Source organism: Eutrigla gurnardus (genome assembly GCF_963514095.1).
Source record: "Eutrigla gurnardus genome assembly, chromosome: 4".
Taxonomy (NCBI): Eukaryota; Metazoa; Chordata; class Actinopteri; order Perciformes; family Triglidae; genus Eutrigla; species Eutrigla gurnardus.
The window spans coordinates 18,064,710-18,086,567 of NC_139918.1; the positions used below are offsets into that span (position 1 = coordinate 18,064,710).

General features: G+C 41.5%; 2 protein-coding genes across 2 annotated transcripts; both read left to right on the forward strand.

Moving 5' to 3' along the window:
- The first annotated feature begins 2,956 nt into the window (after positions 1-2,956).
- Positions 2,957-8,837, forward strand: LOC311012268 (MARVEL domain-containing protein 2-like). Its single transcript, XM_084007648.1, has 6 exons — positions 2,957-3,058; positions 4,514-5,725; positions 7,235-7,434; positions 7,569-7,740; positions 7,951-8,001; positions 8,301-8,837. The coding sequence occupies exons 2-6, from the start codon at positions 4,589-4,591 to the stop codon at positions 8,415-8,417; spliced, it is 1,677 nt and encodes a 558-aa protein (XP_083863774.1). The 5' UTR covers positions 2,957-3,058; positions 4,514-4,588; the 3' UTR covers positions 8,418-8,837.
- A 2,275-nt stretch (positions 8,838-11,112) lies between these two features.
- Positions 11,113-18,352, forward strand: LOC311012137 (occludin). Its single transcript, XM_084007471.1, has 8 exons — positions 11,113-11,677; positions 12,013-12,216; positions 12,315-12,476; positions 15,644-15,798; positions 16,289-16,549; positions 17,261-17,432; positions 17,648-17,689; positions 18,234-18,352. Exons 1-8 carry the CDS (start codon positions 11,117-11,119, stop codon positions 18,333-18,335), a joined length of 1,659 nt encoding a protein of 552 aa, XP_083863597.1. The 5' UTR covers positions 11,113-11,116; the 3' UTR covers positions 18,336-18,352.
- Positions 18,353-21,858: the final 3,506 nt, after the last annotated feature.

The following is a 21,858-nucleotide window of genomic DNA, read 5'->3' on the forward strand; positions in this document are numbered from 1 at the left end:
TAATGGAGGATTCCTCTTAATAATGGCATGAAAAGGAAAATACAAATCGCCTCTTACGTTATTGAAACTTGTCTGGATACAAAGCAATAATACACTTATTCGTTTTCTTGCTGAGAGTTAGATGAGAGGATCAATGCCACATTATCTGGATGGAAAATATGAAGCGACGGCCATGAGAAGTTTAGCTCATCTTAGCTTGGACTTTTCCTCTACAACCATCACTCAGTCAGAATCTGAAATGTTCTATTAATGACCAAATACCTGCAAAATGTATTTTCTCAGCTGTGTTGTGATCTAATTACCAAATGTCTGAATGCTAACACACTCAACCCACATGTATTAGCATGTAGCATAGAACACCATTGTGCCTAATAGAGTGGTGCAGGAATGAGTCCTGAAAATGACCCTACTTCCTGCTTGATTTACCATGTAAACATGTGTTTATGGTCTCAAGCACTATAGTTTCAAGCCTTCTTCAATACAGCATGAGAAATGATGGTCACATTTAGAGTAAAATAGTCAATAAAGCAGCGTATGCTTTACTGCATGGTTACCATGGGACTGACAGGTCGTAACCACGGCGTTGCTACTGTTGCCTTGCCACCATCGCTACCAATGCAGTTAGCTACTAAGATTACTGAAACACTGTAAAGTTAACCTTGAATTATGAAGCTCACTTTGTTTCCAGCTTCACACTAGAAGCCAGATGTAGTAAGGTTACTGATCGGGATGCCGCACTGCCGCTTGTGTTTGTCCAAATAGTCCACAAACAATCTACAATCCGCGACTTCCAATTTTTATATCCAGTCTATAGTTTATAACCTGACATTAGCTTTTTACTTACGATTGCATTCATGCTTCAAAAGTAACGTTCATTTGTGGAGATTATTAAAACAAAACATTTAAGTATCATAAACCTGTGTTTGCTGAGGGAACCAGTGCGATGCTAACTACTGGGGATAGACTATAAAAGTGCTTCATCTTTGAAGCACTCGATTACAGGTTCACAGAGCCGTTAGCATGGCTCAGGGCTCTTATGCCAAATTTCCACTCCATGCTACGTGATTCTCTCTGGCCCATCAGTGGTCCACAGCTAGCTTGGAACCTCAACCCGAGGTGGTACCGCAAAAAGGACCAGGTGCTGTCCTTATGGAAAATTTAAAAAAAAAAATGAACGATTCCAAGCAAATCGAGTTGAACCATGCCAAAGCATGCCGTTAAAATGGAGCATTAGCTTTGTGTTACCTTTGAGCAGAGCCAAGCTAGCTGATTCCCCCAGTGTCAAGTCTTTATACTAAGCTAAGCTAGCATTGCCTAGTTTTAGCTTCATATTCACTGACATTTAAGGAAATATTTTTTTCTTTTCCTGAGAGCTATGATAAAAATCAACATGAATGTACAAACAATTATTTTTCATAATTGCATTATTTACTAATTCTTTTTCCATATATCTGTCTCTAATCATACATTTGATAACAGTATAACATGAAAAATGTATTATTTTTAAATGCCACATTGATTTAAACACTTGATCCGTGACTTATTTAAATTTTATTCAACATTCATTTTTACACAGCACAGCTAGACCAGCATGTATGTTCTTTATTACGTGCAACTATATTACATGTATATGTCAGGCTTTTGTTAATACAGTATACACTTCCTATACATGACTCTCGCTTTGTTCCCGTATATCATTTGCGGTTGAGTAGAGGACATGTACAGCAACAACAGATGAGGTAGCCCCGGGCCAAGGCCACTGGTGGGACACGGTACTCACTTGAGAAAGTGGGTTGCATTTTGTGTGTTAACTGTATTGTATTGGCTGTGAGTACTGCAGTGTGTGTGTGTGTGTGTGTGTGTGTGTGTGTGTGTGTGTGTTAGGGTGGGGGGTTGGGGGAGGTGGGGGTTGTCACTACAGATGTCCTTGCCTCGAGCTGTCTCTACATTAAAATCTGTGCTGCCCTGGAAGAATTGCTGGCACAGAGTGACGTCACATTATACAGCAGGAGTCGGCAACGTTGTAGTTATTGCTGGAGGGGAGTGTTGCAGTACAACAGACTGAATGGTGGTTATTTTAGTTTAACCACCATTCAGCACTCGGAAACACTATTGGGATGTATTTTATGAATTTAGCCGCTGTGTTGTCCTATTCTTTACGCGTGACTAAAGAAACATGGTCACAAGAAACTAGAGCGTAGTTTCCACTGGGTTAGCCACTTTGCAGAGAGACAGTACCTGAGGTAAGAGAGGGAGAGAGAGCAAACTCAGTGAGGGAGAGAGAGAGAGAAAGGTGGCAACGAACCGGCTAAGTGAGAAGCACTGTAGTAGTTTGCTGCCCTCTAGCGCCAAACACTCCAGTTCCCTCTGTGATAACAACACAATATGACACAGTTGAGAAGACAATGAATTATTCATAAATGACGGGATGATAAAGCAGTATTTCACAGATGCTAGATATGAGGTGTAATTGATATCGCAGGGCTGATATCGAACCCCTGCTTGTCTCTAAAAAGAAGTGTAATCTTGTGGACGAGCCAGTGTTTCTGATAAAGCGATAATACTTTAAGTGTCTCTAGCTACAGGCTTGTATATGTACACGGAACACCTCCTAATGAGTGGATTATCAGCATTTTCCCTTTACTTATCCATTAATTGTAAATACTATGAACTACAAGCAGCCTAAAGGGCCATCCAGGTCCTTTTATAAGCACCTGTTGTGGGTTACATGCATCATTTTGAATGGATGTCAACAGTTTCAGCCTCTCGCCCACAGATCAGCCTAGTAGTGCCAGTCAGTAACCAGCACAGGGGCGGTTCTGGATTAATGTTTAAGCCTTTACTCCCCCCTCAGTTCTCAACGCACACAATTGGCCAATCAACCTGCGTGTGTGGAACTGAGCGTCTGACACTCGGGGACTGAGTCACCCGAGACTGAAGAGGGCGAGCTGAGTGGGCCTGGTGGCCATTTTACAGGAGGTGCCAGGTCCTGTTTCCTTACAAAAAAGCCGTTCAAAGTCCATCTGCATGACTAGAGAAACAAGCTGGGGTCAAACGGGTAAGAGAAGCAGTTGGTTTTCACATTGTTTTTTAGTGTCTTCAAGACAATCATGCTCTGTGTTATTAAAGTGCTCCCACTCTGTAACAGTTTCACGACTGTTGCTGTGTATTAAAAGCTTGTGCAGCAGCTTGCCGTGAGTCACAGCTCGGCTTAAAATCCTCTGTTATTAGTCGAGCCCGAGCTGTACTGTAGTCATGTTGTGGTCCCTCTGAGTTTTTCTGCTGTAGCAGAGTATTTTAATGCCAACCCACACTATTTGATTCATGTCTTGAAAAGACTATCCCAGTGGTCATGTCTATTGTGATGTATTACCTAAGTCAACCAAGTTTAAAACTGCTATTATGCTATTTCTTTTTTAAAAATGGATAAAATACTAGTTGTATGTTAGAGTGGTACCGTATAGGCTGCGTTTCCATCTGGTATTAGCATTTGATGTGTGTACGATATCGAGAAATGACAGCCGATCCATCAGTCTTTGCTGTGTGCATTTACTCCTGGTATTTCCCTGTCCAGATCAAATTTACATATTAATGCCAAGTGTAAATGGGGTTATAGTGACATACCCACATATAATTATCACCAGGCTCTGCAGATCCCTCCTGCTCTCTGGAACGGATCTCTCAGCTCATTGCTTTGGTTTTTCGGTCCAAAACATCACTCTCACAGCTCTCATCAGCTTTGTGTTCAGCTCTAACAAACCCACTGGACGCTACAGGCTTAGCACCAATCAGCAGACAGACACAATTAGCAACTAGCTGGTGAACATAGTGGCGCATTTTGCAGCGGAAGAGATTTACCTCAGTAGTTGTCTGAAAGCAGAACAAACCAAGTGAATAGTAGAAGTGAATATTGGACTTGTATTATCAAGGTGAACACAAACAATTAATGCTGGATGACAAAATAGGCAAATGCCGTGACTCCTCTGGTCTGATTCTATGTCAATCTGAGAGACTTACACTATTCTTACTTGATTCATTATCTCATGTAAACATCGTAAACATGAGTTTATGGTATCAATCACTAGTTTCAAGTCTTCTTCAATACAGCATGATGTTCATTTCTAAATTATGGTCTATTTCCAGTAAAATAGACAATAAAGCAGGGTGTGATTTCAGGGCAAGGCTATCTTGTGATTGATGCGTGGCTACTGTCGCTACCACGCTACCATGCTACCACGCTATCACGCTACCATGCTACCACGCTACCATGCTACCACGAAATGCTTAACTGGAGGCTCTAAAACCGAAGTCCACAAACCAATGGGTGACGTACAGATGACTACGTTCCTTCCTTATAAATAGCCTATGAGTCAGATGAAACACTGAAGTCTTGTTAAAATCATAACATGTGCTTCTGAGGCCCAGGTGTTTTAATTATACATTTTGCAGCATATAATTATCATGCATGCTTATTATACATAGCTAATAATTTATCTTCCCCCTTCCCACACAGTTTCTGCCTCTCCATGCCTCACAAGGACTGCATGATTATTTCTCCCTCAATGAATCACAAAATTCAGCCCACAGCATGAAAAGCTGGAGCAGGAAATTCAAGAGACAAGCGCCCGAGAGCGTGGAGGGGTCCTCCGCTTGCGGGAGGAACTCCATTAGTGATCCGCCAGTGCCTGTGTGGGTTTCTCACACACCCACACCAGATAATGTCACAGATGATGGTGAAACTAGCTTCACGGGCCGCACGGCCAGCACTCCGCCGTATGCAGAAAAGGAGGACCAAAAAGGTAGCATGAAGGACAGGCTGAAGTCCCTCATCCCTCCATCATGGAGAGGCATCACCCACAAACGGACCACGGACAGTGACAGTTATCATGACTCAGAAGCCAGCACCAGTAGGATCCAGAACCTGCCTAACGGGACCAGGGTGAGCCCTCCTGTAAGTCCCCTGCTGGAGCGCAGGATCTGGAATGGATCACTCGGCCACTCCAGCCAGAACTCCCACAAGCCTTTGTTAAGGGAGAGCCCTTCTGATGATCTGCTCAGTCAGGGCCCTCGAGAGGAATCTCTCCTGACCAGCATCCACCCTGCTGAGTACTACGCTGAGAAGCTGGAGGTCTATAATCAGAAGTACTCTTATCTGAAATCCTGGCCAGGGTTGCTCAGACTTCTTGCCGGGCTCCAGCTCCTTTTCGGGGGTATGGTCTTCGCCTGCATCATCGCGTACGTCCAGAAAGACAGCGAGTGGTCCAACAGCTATGGACTCTATAACGGCGCCTATAACAATGGGCTAGGCGTGTCTGGGTACAGCTACAGAGGCCCCATGACTCCCTTCATACTAGCAGTCGCTGGAGTCTCCTGGGTCATAACCCTCATTCTCCTAGTGATGGGATTGACGATGTATTATCGCGCCATCCTCCTCGACGCCCCCTGGTGGCCTCTGACCGAGGCCTTCATCAACGTGGCGCTCTTCCTGCTCTACATGGCAGCAGGGATCGTCTACCTGAACGACTTGAACCGCGGGGGGCTGTGCTACATGACGATAGGCGTCAATCCCATCATGGGCAACCTCTGTCGGGTTGAGGGGGGCCAGATGGCGGGAACGGCTTTCATCTTCATCAACATGGCGATGTATCTGGGAAGCTTCCTGGTGTGTCTGAAGATGTGGAGGCACGAGGCCACGCGAAGGGAGAGGGAGTACTTGGAGAACAAGGTACATGTCATTAATCATGGAGATGTAGATGAAAGACGAGCTCGTCGCCTCTAAATTTAAGTGGGGGAGAAATAATTTTCATGAAAAATTCAACTGTCTGGATATAGAAAGTGCTACTTGTGGATTCAGCATGGAAGTAAGCTTACATTCACTATATGAAGCCGATACAACAAGTGCAGGTTCCCCTTTAAAGTGTTCACAGGTTTTGTTGTTTGTCTTTGTAAATATTTAGCCTGTGCTTCTTCATTGTGTTTTACTCAGATTTTTGAGAAATTTGGGTAATAGAAAAACATGAATGCATCCACGCTACTCATTTATAGTTGACAACAGTAAGGGATACTATTACTGATTGCAGATGAGCCAACAGCAGCACCAGAACAATGGTGGTAGATCAAATCCAATGACATTTAAAGTCAGTCAGGATAATCTGTAGTGAGCATGCCATTTGTCAGTATTGATATGTCAGCCCCCCCCCAAACTGGCAGTCAACCAGGATTTGTCCCTAAGCGGTAAACTGTGTTTTCCATAACTTGATTGACCATGAGGTCCTCTCGTTATAAGTGTGCCAGAAATAGATTTAATACAGTTAAATGTGAAATAGCTGCTACCATATGTATTGTGATCTTTCAGTGCATGCTTGTACCACCAAGTAAACATAAAATGAAATGTTCCAGAAGATATTCCAGTCTGGACCAAATCTGATCCCCAGTCTTGTGTTCTTGATGTAAACTAACATTGTAAGAGATTTATAAGGGCTATATGTGTAGTTCACAAATAACAGGAATGGACAGTTCAAGTGCAGTTTTTTTGAGCTTGCAAATTTGAGGGTGTAGGTTTCAAAGAGTATCATACATTAGCTGTAGGTGGTTAATTATAGTATATTGTAATTCAAGGTTGTTAAACTGGGGTACATAGGACTCTGGATACGCTCCTGCTGCCGGCATGACTTAAAACAAATAGCCAACAAAGGTCAACTCCATGACAGTGGCCATTACCATTTGATCCAATTTAATTAGCACAAAATGTCCAGCAATTCATAACACAATCCAATATTTTAAAGCATTAGACTAGACATCTATGTATTGTTGTGCCGAGGTGCTCTTTAGTTATGTAAATCACCTGTGTTGATTTAACAACAGCTAGCAAGCGTATTGCTCCTTGTTAGAGCCCATGTTATCGAGCATCACGGCCACCACCAATGGGTGACAAATGGCATGGTCAGCTAATATGTTTGATGTCAAATAATAAAGGGAGGCCAGGAGTAGACATAATAATTTCATCTCCCAGCTGAGGAAATGCAACTTCAGAGGCTTAGCTTGTCAAAGCAAAAGAATGACCCAGTTTCTCCCCTGGCTGGAGTTTTCTTTTTTCTTTTTTCTTTAGGACTTCTCTGACACATAGCTTAACCTAAATTTTGCCCCAGAGAGTTTCTTGTAACACAGAACTGCACACATAATTTCATTCACCTTTCTTGAATAATCCTTTTTTGTGTTTTACCTTTAACCCCAGGAGGAGTTTCGCCAGTCCATCCCACTAACCACTCAAACAACAAAGCACATATCATTCCGGGATGAAATGGATGAGTCTGTGAGTAGGGATCATAATAAAAAGGCGCTCGCCCCTGAGCTTCATAAGACCCCAGTGAGTCTGAACAGAGCCACTGCATCTGAATACACCCCTAAAGTGCACATCATGGCAGACTACACCATGTGAGTGGACATTTAAAGGACGCAGGGTTGTACCAATATTCTGACTTTGTTCTCCCTCTTTTTTAGTCATATATACTACGTACTGTTTATTTTATAAGCCACGTATTGATGTTCCCTGAAATCCTTTCCTATAGAAAGTATCCAGAGATCAGCTGTGTGGAAGAAAGGGAAAAATACAAAGCCGTTTTCAATGACCAGTATCAGGAATACAAGGACCTCCACGGAGACATCGGCACCACTCTCGATAAGTTCAGGCAGCTGGACGCCATGATGGTACGACTGCTCAGAGACGGAAAAACCCAAGAGGTGAGATGAATGTAAACCTTGTTTTAACCACGTCCATTAACTGTATAAACCATGTCAGATTTAATTTAGGGTCAAAGGGTCATCATTACGTCTCCTTATTGCACATGTTACATACCTATACGTGATGCAATTGTGATACAGACTGTTGGATCGTTTTTTTCTATCATTTTTTGTGCAAACCATTTGGTTATCATTCTATTTATCTTTTAGGATCAGCGAAGGATTCAAAGCATTTTGAAGAAGTTTCAGCAGAAAAAGAGCGTAAGTTTGTCAAAAAGTGAGGCCACTCGTGTTCTCCATTCCTTCACTCTCAGAGGATTGAAAAATAATCTGGCAATTTCAACATCAAACTGAGGGATCTCTTGTGTAAACACCCAATATTTGTTTTCCTTCGATGAAGCCGTCCACCGATACAAATAATATTCTCATTTAATGCAGCTACTTTACAGAATGAATCAGGCAAGACGAGAAGGAAAAGAGAAAGAGATGGGATTTTAGTTGGGAATTTAGTTGATGCCATTAATCGATATACTGTTGTGTGTGTGTGTGTGTTTTCACAGGAACCTGGCTTCCTCGAGAAAAAGGAACGCTGTGAATATTTAAAAGCCAAATTAAGCCACATCAAAAACAGAATACGCACTTTTGACCAGGAAGCCATGGAAAATAATCGGACATGAGGAGGAACAGAGAGAAACACCGCCTGATGAGCACATAAAACCTTTCTGTCTTGGATTCTTTCTTTTGTTGTGTCGGTATATTGAGTGCATTGAATATAATGTATTTTGAATGAAAAGTTTATCACACTTTTTGTATTAAGCATCAATGTCTATGTGAATGGTACACTCCTTTCATTTCATTTCATGTCTCATTTTCTTATTATATTACTGTCATTTATGTCAACGCAACATGTTGATTCGTTGTATGTTTTAAATTCAAGTTTGTTCAGTGATTTAAATTTCTATTTTTTTTATTTTTTCAAATCTGTGAAAGTTTGCACGATAAAGGATTTTTTTTCTTACATGACATGTGTTGCTTTTTCTTATTTTGCACATTTTGTGTTTTCTCTATATTGTTGGCCCTTTGTCGACCACTTTTTTTTCCATATGACAAAAACACCTTTCTTCTGATATTAAGTAGATCAAATGTGGAGGTTCATAATTTGGTGAAGAGCTTTGCCATCTCCCACTCGACTCTTCTGGTCTCCTCTCAGCTGATTTTTCATGTCTGTAAACACTGTCAACATGAATTTATGGTCTCATTCTTTAGTTTCAAGTCTTCTTCATGATGTTCATTTACTAAATTAGGGTCCCATTTGGGGACCATAAAGCATACGTTGTCCTGTCTGGGAGTTCTTACTTTCTGGTTGCAAAAAGCCAAGATGGCGACGACCAAAATGCCGATCCCGAGGCTTCCAAACGCTATTCAACCAATCAACGGATGGCGTCATACATTCACGTCTTATACACAGCTCTCTGTCTCTCACTTCCTTGTTTTCACCCGTCCCTCGTTATCACCCTTCTGTCATCGTGTGTTTGTTCTGCATGTTCCCTTTTGTCCAGTTTGTCCTTTCTGTTTTCCTTCTTGTTCCAAGTGTTTGAGTGTATCTCTGACCCTACTTCACTCTGACTTCCATCTTGCAGAGCCTTCTTTTCAGATACCTCTGTGTGTTTCTGGACTGACCTCCCGTGGACCAAAACCCTCGCTCTAAACTCAAGACTTTGCATTCTACCTTTTGTTTTTGAGTCTTGGCTTTGAGTCCTTTGTCTGTTTGTCAAACGTGATAAGATCAGTAAACAGAGAACAAATCTTTGTTCATGAACCGTTGACTTATTGGCCTACATTGTTTTCTAAAGCACACCAGGAAGCAATTTGGGTAATATAAAAACATGAAAGATGCATTTTAATCAGCGTTTTAGGTTTGACTGTTGGGGATTATATCATGTTGGACTATATCGATACCTGCTGGCCTGCTGTCAGTATTGCAATAACACTACAAATATAATAAGTAGGCTACCCTTCAGGACCGGAACAGTTACTTTCATAGTCATGCACCTGCAAATTATTTTCAAGATTGGGCTAATTGTTTGATTCCACCCAAATAAAATGTGAGGAAACGCCGTCTGAATAAAACACAGTATGTCTGCGTTCTCTTAATAAGGAACACAAATTTGTAAATTCATAAATGTTTGTTGTTTGATGGGGACTTTTGGTGTTTACCCACCAAACAATCAAACTTCTGATTGCCTTTAATGTCTGGAAGCAATTTCTCCACTGCATGACCACCTGCAACTACAACGATTTATATTCCAATTCATTATTATTGCAACGGAGTTATTGTTTAGGGTAAACATCCGGTGGTGTAATGTTATGCTCTGTGACATTGATGAACGTGACGCGGTGTTTCATGTTTAATTGGGAGGTGGATCCACGGGAGCGTCCGCACTGGGAGAACTGGGCTCCCAGTGAGACACGCTTTCACGAGAGGGATGAGTCGATTCACGATCGTCGGAGAGATATTAAGAGACCCGGATGACGCGTCATCCGCCGAGCTGGACGGGTGCAAGGTTGAGGAGCGTTTTCGAAAGTGGCCGGTAAGTTGTGTGCTTATCCTTCTCCTAATTAACCGTGTTATTATAACTTGCTAGCAGATTAAAACTACATTTATTTTTATATATCTGACGTTTTATCCGAACTGCTGAATGTGGTAAAAGGGCTTTCAGGCATAATGGACGTGTGAAGCGTTTGGAATTAAAGTAGTCAGCTCTTGGACTTGTAAAGGAGAGTGAGTATAGCTCATTTTTTAGCCTGAAGTAGAGTTTCATTTTTTTATGTATCTATCTGGGTCAGATGAAGGGGAAAGTTATATGAAGAAATACATAGTGCTATTGTTTTTGATTTTCTTAGTTTCTGAGAGTAAAATTGAAAAGTAAACACAAAAGCAAACCCCATCTGCCACACTTGACTGGGCTCATTCTGTAGGTGCTCTCAGGTAACACACATGCAGCCAGCCTGTGGTTCTCTCTCTCATCTGCTGTCCGTCTGAATTATTGAAGCCTGTTGGGTTGAGTTGCTCTGGAGTGATGAAGCGTGGGTCAGCGATATCAGAGAGAGGGATTGGGGATGGGCCGGGGTGAATGGAGGGCTCTGCTTAAAAGAAAAAAAAACTTGCCTCATCCAATTGAATATTTTATTTTCTGCACCCACATTTTTTTACATTTACAAGTCAATTTACTCATCGAGTCATCACTCTAGGACTGAGACACCTTTTAAAAGCTGCTGTTAAATGTTTTGTAGCGGTGACATGTATAAGTGATGTACATTAATTAATTTCATCATATTTTCTCCCTCTTCCAGGTGAAATTGCAGTATTAAGACGATGTATGAGCCTCGGTACTACGACAGCCCTCCAGTGTACAGCCCCCCTTACAGCACTAACTCCCACAGCTTCTATCCACCGAGGAGCGTCCACTCCCCCCAGAGCCAGTATCTTCCTTACACACCCTACAATGTCCCCCCAGACTCCAACTACATCGAGGAGCAGCCTCAACACTTCTACCGCTGGTTTTCTCCTCCTGGTTTCGTCAAAACCTTCCAAGGAGCTACAGCGCTCATGTGTTTCCTCATCTTCGCCTGCGTGGCTTCGACCCTGGTGTGGGACATGAATGGATTTGGGTACGGGGGCTACGGGGGCTACGGCGTCGGGGCCGCAGGGGGTGTCTCAGGGTCGGAGTCTGGATATTACGGAGGCAGCTACGGCTACGGGAGCTCCTACATGACGCCGCAGTCTGCCAAGTCGGCCATGATTTCCATGGCGGCCATCAACTTCCTGGTTTCACTCGGCTTTCTGGTGGGGAGTTTCTCACGGTCACCGATGATGAGGGGCTGTAGGTTCTACCTCACTGTGTTCATTTGTGATATCATCTTAGCTGTCCTTCAGGTGAGTCTCAAACAGGAAACGTGTTCATTATGTTGTGATTCCCTTCTCCATCCAGCAGATACAGATGTGAGATTAGCCGTGGACAGACACGGAGGTGCACAGTCAATCACGCACACACAAGAGACTGCATGATTCTCCTGGCGGTGATAACTATGCTTGGCAGAAACCTGTTGAAACTGAACTGAAGTGGGGATATGAATTAGTATCTTCTATGTGTATTACAGTAATATGATAACAATAAGTATTTTTGTAATATATGTGTCATCGATGCGTCATCCAAAAGTAATGCTTTGAAATCTGTGATTAAAACACACTTTTTTCATTTTGACTTCAAGGGAATCATCGACATCATCTTCGTGATCGGGGTGAATCCGATGTCTCAGAGCTCACAGAGCATGCTGTACAATCCCATGCTGATGATGTGCCAGAACATCCAGGGCAGTCCGAGCCTCAGCGGCAGCGTGGGGGCCGGTTTCCCGGGGGGGTTCCCCATGTACAACCAATACCTGCACCACTACTGCTTCATGGACCCAGAGGAGGCGAGTGGGATTATTCTACTGGATTCTATTCTCAATTCTCTTCTTTTTTAAAAAAAAAAACATTCTATCCTGATCTAGTATTTTCTGGCTTTCCTCAGGCGGTTGCGTTTGTGTTGGGTCTGATGGTGGTGTTGGCCCTATCCCTGTCTGCTTACTACGCCTACAAGACCCGCAGCAAGATCTGGCGCCACGGCAAGGCTAGCATCTACTGGGACGCGCCCCTGGTGAGGTCGTCCGAGAGCCAGGATGTGCAGGACTGGGTAATGTCTCCTGTTGTCTATATTTTATCATTTATTTCTTCATGATATTTTAGATTTTGAGAGAGGTTGAATTGTGTTAAACGAGTGAGGATGGTATACAACGTATAGAAGATCAACTAAAGACTTGTGGTTTATGTTTATTTCTTTTTTTCCTGCCAGATAACGAAACAAAAGCTTCCAATGTCTTGTTTGCTCTTTTCAAGTTACCTGCGAGTATAAAAAGCTCAGGGCTGATAAATACACATCGTCAAGCCTCTCCATTCTTGCTCGGGACCTTTTTTTTCCCCACAAACTCCCATTAACCTGTTGACTCAGAGAACGCTGCTGTTTATCTCCAACACGCCCAGGTTTCACTCTGACTGATCATTAACGAGACCAGCGATAGCGGCTGCACAGAAACCGTATACAAATGAGCAATAAGCATCGTTTTTATGACTTCCTGTCAGGAATTCAAGTATCAAGGTCCAGGTTGTTTGAGACGATATTGTCACGTGTGCTTTTCCTGCACGCGGTCATAATCACCGATGTTTTAAGGATGGACTGAATCATAGAAACCAGCCATGTTGTAAATGACTCTTTACCGAAGATGAAACGGTTCTAAAGTGAAATGAGCAATGAACGCAGAACCATGCAGACATTTATTACTAAACTGTGTCCATAGCGATGTGGATTATTCTCTATATGATTAACCCGAAATATGTAGTATACACCCAAAAGTTTTGTTCTTCACTATCACTTTGTTTTTGAACAAAGCACATTTATGCAGAAGAGGATTGAACATTGTCTGGTATTTGGAGTTCCATCCGACCAGAGGGCCCACAAGACCTGCAGCAAATGTGCTGTTCACTGTTTTTGTGCCTGTGGTCATGATGTGGGCTGGATAAGCTTTTGTTGATGCGCTGTAGCTCGCCACATACAGTTTGTATACGTACAGCTAGTGTCTCATCGGAGGTTAGGGCGATGCAACAATAAAAACTACAGATGCACAGGCAGCAATGTGGCAGAAGATCCTGTGGGAACTGGCAGGTGTGGCCTCATAACAACAAACTTCTACACAGGAAGAGTCTTAACCATAAAATCACTGGTTACTGTTCAAATATTGGTAATAGTTTGTTTAAACTACATGACAGTGAATGTTAAGCACAAATGTCTGGCGACCTCTCACATTCTAGCCAGGGTTGAGATCCGCTGTCCCAGACCACCAGTGACCTAGATCACCAGACCTTCAGCATTTAGGCTACTATATGCAGTGTACTATGAGTGTATCATGTCTGCCACGACTCATTATGGAACGGGCAAGGAACATTTCAAATCTACTCATCCAGCGAGGCCCTGGCGTACATAGTCACCCATCTAGTCGAGTCCCTTCATGGAGATGCAGGCCCTATTCTGGGCCATTCTTCTGTTGCGGTGAAGATGCTTGCCTTGCAGGGAGGCATATATAATGTATGTGGCATGTATAATGTATAAAAAGGGTTGAGTTGCTCAGCGCTGCTGTGTGAATCCCTACAGAGTGTGGTGGCGCTAAATGATTCAGTAGCGAAGGGACTGCCGCAGATTAGACTCCTGGCAAAAAGTCACTTCCTCGTGTTTTGTGCTACATTTTTACTTAACAGAAGTGGGAAAAGAGAAAATGTCGATTGAAAGCAAACAGCAGAATGGTGTTAATGGTATTGATTGTACTGAACGGGACAGTCAAATGAATATTCATCGACATGAGAAGTCGAGAACAGAAATAACAGTGTAGACTGCCAAGTGTGCAGGATAAATGTCCTAAAATGATGTATGAACATCAATTTATCAATGAATATATTTAAAAAATATTGAAATGATTAAGATAGTGGCAGAAGTTGATAATTTCTTAAATTTCATTCAGTAAAATGATTCATTGTAATTGAGGATTTGTTGCTTGTTGTAATTCAGAAATCTTTGACTCTGGAGCTAAAACACTTAGTCAATTAATTCACTGGTTGATCGATTGATCGATCAGCAATATTGAGTTGCTTGGGCCAGTTATTGAAATGGACTCTGGAAAATGTTGACGATTAAATGCTTATTAATCAAGCATATAAGCAGCGGATTTATCTGTAATGAAAGGAGACACTGAAATATCCCCCTCTTCGTCTCCAGAGCACTTCCAGGTTTCCCAGTTTCTTTGGATATTTCAGCAGCGTCACTTTTAGTGTCACATTCACAAACAATGAGTGGACCGAACACTGGAGCAGCACATTTCTGCGGCGCTGTATCAGGCTCCCCGCAGCCTTCTGGGAGTTCGTTTCCACGTCGAGGATCATCCTCCGACTCCGCATTCATGAGATCTATTTCGCCGGCTGCTTTTTCCAGACATCCACATCAGCTCGCTGGAGCCGATCCAGAAATAGGTCAAAGACTAGAAGTCATTAATGATGCATATTACAGTAACAGTAGATTACATGAGACATAATGCAGTTCATAATGCAGTTCTTGTGTTTGGTACAATCTGTATCATTTGATGATGTTTTCTTATGATCATGCTTTTTTTTTGTAGTGCTTCCACTCATTTCTACATTGCAGTGGTGTACCGTAGTGTTAAAAAACCCAGTGCACTGCAATGTGTTCACCTGATTTCACTCCCAAATCACCATTTCACCTCTACTGGTAACAGTTTCATGTCAGACACAGTTCAGCTAATTGGTTTTGTGTGTTTCCTTCCAATGTATCAGTTCTGATGGTTGTTTGAGGAGAGATACTACTCAGGAGGAGGGGACTGCTGCTCCTTCAGTCCTTTCATTTTACTGCTCGATGTCACACAGTGGTCAAGGCTACTGTGTGTGTGTGTGTGTGTGTGTGTGTGTGTGTGTGTGTGTGTGTGTGTGTGTGTGTTTGTCCTTGTATCTGTCTGGCAGTGACACAGCTTCCCTAACACAAGTGTTTTTGAAGGCCTTCGATTCTGTACTTCACTGCTTATGTGACTGATTTAAGTGAATAAAGGTTAATTCCAGCATAAAAAAAGGCGTTCTCATAAGTATTATGATGCTTCAAATGGTGTCTAAGAATACGACATAATGTGTATTTTCTTTTATTGTTGATTTTCTGTTTTATGCATCTCTGCATGAACGGCATAAAACGATGTGTACTGTGGCGGAACAAAGCCCAACATTAACGAGGGGATCGTGATTGTGTTTTAGGTGAACCATGTCGGAGATGTGCGCAGCACCCAGCAGGCACCAACTGTTGTCGTATCGGAGAGAGCAGCACCTGCCCTGAGGGTGGAGAATAGTCGGGTCTCCTACGAAAGCAGAACAGTCGGTGTCCACAGCGAGGGAAATGATAAAAGCAACAGGTGAGTGACGGTGTCTGTGACATCAGAACATCAGTATGAGCTCTGCTAAAAAAAACTTCCTCACTTCCTGTGAGGACTCCTAATAATAAATATTCAGTGGTAATCATATAATTTCTGATTTGGGTCTTCGTTATAATAAAGTTATAATAAAGATGTGATGATGTATTGTTGGAGTGTCCCTGAACACTCATACCAGATATCAAATCACAAAAAAGGCTTAATTATGGGTGTAATACAAATCAAGGGACCACATCTGGTGGTTTCATGTCCACCAACAAATTGTATGACGATGACTTTATCTTCTTCTGCTCGGGATATCCTTCAGTCCAGTCAAAAAGTGTGTCACACCAAATATGTATATTTTATACCTTAGAGCACCGTTTGCTATTCATGACCACAAATAAGCAAGATCAGATTCAGTAAAGCTTTTTTTTCCTGAATTTGCAACTTATATGAAATAATTCCAACATCTTGTCTTGCTTTTTCATAGTCTCTCTGCTGACAACAGTACTCATTGGGGGGCGGAGCCTCTGTGCCAGAACAGCAGGGTTCCAGTTTGCTCCAGCAGCTCCTCAGAAGAGACTGACAGCCTCAGGAAACCTCCTCCTTATCATGCAGAGAAGGAACCGAGGAAGGGCCGAGGGCCCCGGCCTGCTGCTCGGGAGACGATGGAGTCCCCGTGTGAAACTGGTTACACCACCGGGGACACTGGCAATGAGCTAGACGGGGACCACACGGATTACCTCTACAGGTGGGGCAGATCTCTGCTGACAGTTAATACTGCAGTCTTGGTGTCTTCCGAGTATTTATTATCTGCACAGCACACATACACAGCAGTGTTTTCCATAATGCATTCAAGCAAAAGAACAGAATATATGACATAAACCAAAAAAAGGCTTTTTTTTAAGAAAAAAGATAAAAATTGGAGTTGATATAAGTTTAGTTCATTTCAGTTTTTAAAAAGCCCTTAGTTGAGCCCAAATGCAAGTATTTAAGAGCAATCTGAGAGGAAGCCTTACTTCCCTCTGGCTTCACTTTTTCTTTTTCTTTTTTTTTTTCTTTTCAGGATAATACTTCATGCTTTAATGTTCAAAAAATACATACATACATTTTTACAGTTTATAGAGTGAAACAAATCATCCATTGAAATTTGACTTCTTATCAACAAACATGGCATTTATGGCTTCACTTTTTCTAATTATCCACAGCATTAATTGGGCGGATGTGCCCTGCCCTGAAACAGTATTCATATTAATTTGGAAAAGAAAATGCTGTAATACTACAAATACTGGCAAGAATCATTACTGTCTTCAAGGCGAGTTGGCCAACTGTTTAAATCATTTTAATTAAATGCTTGTAAGAAGACTGATATAAAAAGCTCCCTTCTCTTTTTGCCACACTGCATCAATAATGGTTTTAATTTAATAATTGTTGCGTGCCTCATGTTAATATCCTGCTCCAGGCTGTACCCAGAGATAACCTCGGACGAGCAGCGGCGGCAGTACAAGAAGGAGTTTGACTCCGATCTGGCCCGCTATAAGAGGCTCTGTGCCGAGATGGACGACGTCAGTGACCAGATGCACAAGCTGAGCCGAGACCTGGACATGTTGGACGAGGACTCCGGGAAGTACCAGGTAGGGAAAAGCAGGAGGGAAGGAGCATGGGGTGGAAAGAGTCAGGGCTGACTGCCAGGAGAATATACAGTCATAGCTGCACCTTTTCATTATATCCTAACAGCTGAGGTCATCCTTAGTATTGGAGGAGTGGAGATGAAACAGACCAGATTTATTTCTTATATGTTTATGTAATAAAGTCAGTTCAGTGAGACGATTTGCATTTCCATTTTCAGGGTGTGGCGGACGAATATAACCGACTCAAAGACCTGAAACGGGTGAGTGGAAATACTTCTATACGTTATCGTGTGAAATTAAAGGAATTGTTGGACATTTTGGGAAATATGCTTATTCTCTTTGTTAGATCATCTTTAGATGAAAAGATTATTACTACTGTTTGAGCAGTTAATGTGAAGCTACAGTTAGCTTAGCTTAGCATAAAGGCTGGAAGCAGGGGGAAACAGCTAGCCTCTGTCCAAAGGTAACTTCTCTTCTTTCGTCACTCATCAATTGCCACTAAAATGGAAAGTAAAATCAAGAAACAGACTGTTTGGCACACAGCCACTCATGAACTACAACTTGCTTTTCAAGCTAGCTGTTTCTTCTACTACTTATTATGTTGATTGTGTGTGTAAAGGGACAGCTCACAACAACTTCTGTGGGTCATCTTGAGTTTTGGCGGGTCATGATTTCTATGCATCAACAGTCTAGATTGATAAATAACACTATGTGCAAAATATTTATTTGTGATTTTATTTTTTTATGTATTTTGGGTGAACTGTCCCTTTAATATCCACTTGCTGAAATGTCTCTCTGTTTCAGACGTCGGGTTATCAAGTCAAGAAGAAGCAGTGCAAAGAACTTCGGCAAAAACTTTTCCACATCAAACGTCTGGTGAAAATCTTTGACCAAGGTCTCTGTTAGTCATAAGAATAAGATTTTCTTCGACCAGGACTACTCCTCCAAAATACAAAAAGAGAGAAGCCTATATGCCCCAATAAGGAAAGAGCTACGAGAGAAAGGGGTGAAATCGCATATTATCTACCCATCGAAGTTAAAGGTATTTGGCAGCGAGGGATCCCAGACGTACAACACGGCGAGGGAGGCGGCGGCAGCCCTTCACGCACGGGGCACGCTCAGCGGAGTTCAACACCAAGGAGACCAGGGAGCCAGGCTACAAGCCGAAGACACACCAGGAGCAGCATCGTTTGAGGAGCATGGGAGGCAGAGAGAAGAATATAAGACTACTGAGGATCTGCTGAAGGAGATGAGAGGAAACCTATCCGAGCCCTAAAGGTACTGTGATAGAACTTGCCCGACACAAACAAATGCATATGGACTGACACACACACACACACACACACACACACACACACACACACACACACACACACACACACACACACACACACACACACACACACACACACACACACAACTTGCACAAAGATGAAGAAAGGACAAGGACATGAACTCATTCTCTTTTTTTTTTTTTTTTTTTTTTTTTTTGGGGGGGGTGGGGTGGGGGGGGGGTATTCACAGTGACATATATAATGCAGCTTGTGTTTGATAAGCTGCTGTTGCTTTTTCAATTGGAGCAATTCTTAGTAGAGGCCCCAGATTCCTATTTTTGTTTAGGGAATCATCAATCTACAGGCAGTCTTGTAGGGACTGCTACCTTTGGAAGTCAGGTTTTCTTTATTTTTGTAGATGGGATTTATGTATGTTGTTCACTTTTTATGGTTAATCACAATGAGTTGAAAAGTAGTAGGACCAAGGATTTATTAACTAACAAGGAAGATATAAAAAATATTAATCAATTGTACCTGTCAAACCCCTCTTCTAATAAATGAAAGCTTTAAATATAATTTCATATAATGTGAATGGTATCAATAACCCAATTAAGCGTAAGAAACTACTAGTAAAGCTTAAAAAAGAAAAAGGAGATATAATTTTTTTACAAGAGACACATCTCGTATCATCAGAACATGAAAAGCTTAAGAAACTTACGAATGCCCAGGTATATTACTCTTCATATAAATCTTGTAGAAGAGGGGTTGCAGTTTTAATAATGCCTCAAATAGGTTTTACACTGAAGAAATTAATTGCTGATAAAGAAGGCAGATATGTAATGGTTGTGGGAATGATTGAACATGTATTGGTTTCATTTATGAATGTTTACAATCCTCCTGAAGAAGGTCCAGATTTAATTAAAAAGGTTGTTGAAATGATTGTATTGGAAAGTCAAGGAGTCACTATTGCCGCTGGTGACTTTAACCTCATAATGGACCCAAGTAAGGATACACAAAGTGTTCGACTACATAGTTCAAACCAAGCAGCCAAAATAATGAGAGGAGCTATGAAAGAAATAGGGCTGACAGATGTATGGAGAGCCCTTCATCCGAAAGAGAGAGACTACACCTTCTTTTCAAAATCTTTCTGTAAATATTCAAGGCTTGATTATTTTTTCATGTTTAAGAACCACATATCAATGGTTGCAGAATGTCACATAAAGGAAATTACATTGTCTGATCATGCTCTGATATCTTTAAAATTGAACTTCGACTTAGAGAAAGGTCAGAAGACATGGAGGTTAAACAACTCCCTGCTACAGATAGATGATTTTAAGACTAAAATAAAATTAGCCCTCAAAAATTATTTAGAGATTAATGATACAGGAGAAGTAGACCCACTTATACTGTGGGAGGGAATGAAAGTTGTTTTGAGAGGGGAAATTATATCATTTGCTTCATACAAGAAGAAAGAAAGGGAGAAAAGAACAAAGGAATTAGAACAATCAATTAAGACATTAGAATCTAAGCATAAGGAGACAGGTTGTAGTTCTGATCTGCAATCTTTAAATAAACTTAGAAATGAATTGGATAGATTATTAACTATGGAAGCAGAGAAAGCTCTGGTTTTTACAAAACAGAAATATTTTGACAGCGGGGCAAAAGCAATGAAAAATTTGGCCTATAAATTAAAAAAACAACAGGAAAAATCAAATATAGTAGCAATCAAAAATCAAACTAGGGACGTAATGGTTAAAGGCAAGAGGGATATTGCACATGAATTTGCTAAATATTATGAACAATTGTATAGTTCAGACAATAATTTGACTCAGCAAAACGGAGTTAAGGAGTATCTATCTGGAATAAACTTACCGCAAGTAACAGTGGAACAAAATGCAAACATCACATCAGCAGTTACCCCAGAGGAGATCATGGTGGTGATAAAAAAGTTAAAGAACGGCAAATGCCCAGGAAGCGATGGTTTTACAGGGGAATTTTATAAAGAATTTAGCAAAGAGTTACTGTTAGTTTTGGAAAGAGCCTTCAATTGGGCACTAAACCACGGTCAGTGGGCAAATACATGGCGTAACTCAATAGTTACAGTCATACATAAAGAAGGGAAAGACCCTACAAGTTGTGGATCCTATAGACCCATAACTTTATTAAATGTGGATCAGAAGCTGCTAAGCAGCATTATAGCAAATAGATTATCAAAGATCATCCCATTTATTATAGACCCTGACCAAACTGGTTTTATCCCAGATAGATATTTATCAGATAACGTAAGACGAACATTGAATATAATAGATTTCTCAAAGAAAATGAACACTCAAACGCTGATTCTTACCCTGGATGCCGAAAAGGCCTTTGACAGGGTGTCATGGCCTTTTATATTTGAAACTTGTAGCAGATTTGGTTTTCATGACACCTTTATCAAATGGCTCCATGCTATGTATAGTAGTTCAAAAGCACAGATCAGAGTAAATGGGACTCTCTCGCATAGTTTTGAACTACAACGGGGAACAAGACAGGGAGATCCCCTATCTCCTCTGATCTTTGCAATCTGTATTGAACCCCTGGCAGCATGTATCAGAGCAACAAACAAAATCGAGGGGGTGAAAGTAGCAGAGCAATCTCATAAATTGGCTTTATACGCGGACGACGTGGTCTTATATCTTACAAATCTAGAAAAATCACTACCAGCTCTTATGGAGGTTATTGATAATTATAGTAATGTGTCAGGATATAAACTAAATATACAGAAGTGTGAAGCAATGGTTCTAGGAGCCCCAGTAAGTAGAGAGGTGAAGAGTAACTACCCATGGCAGTGGGACAGGGATAGAATAAAGTACCTAGGAACTGTGCTACCAGAGAATAATAAATTACTGTACCAGCTGAATTACAAAGACTTGGAAGCACATGTTAGACAGGATCTGCATAGGTGGAAATTAGCTATATGGTCTTTGGGTAGAAGAATAGATGCAATCAGAATGAATGTACTCCCTCGTTTCTTATTTTTATTTCAAACAATACCACTATATATATGTGTGAACACTTTCAAAATCTGGGATACAATGATTGGTAAATTTATATGGGATGATAAGAAACCTAGAGTTAAGATGAAGACTTTGAAAATGCCCAAAGAGAGGGGGGGA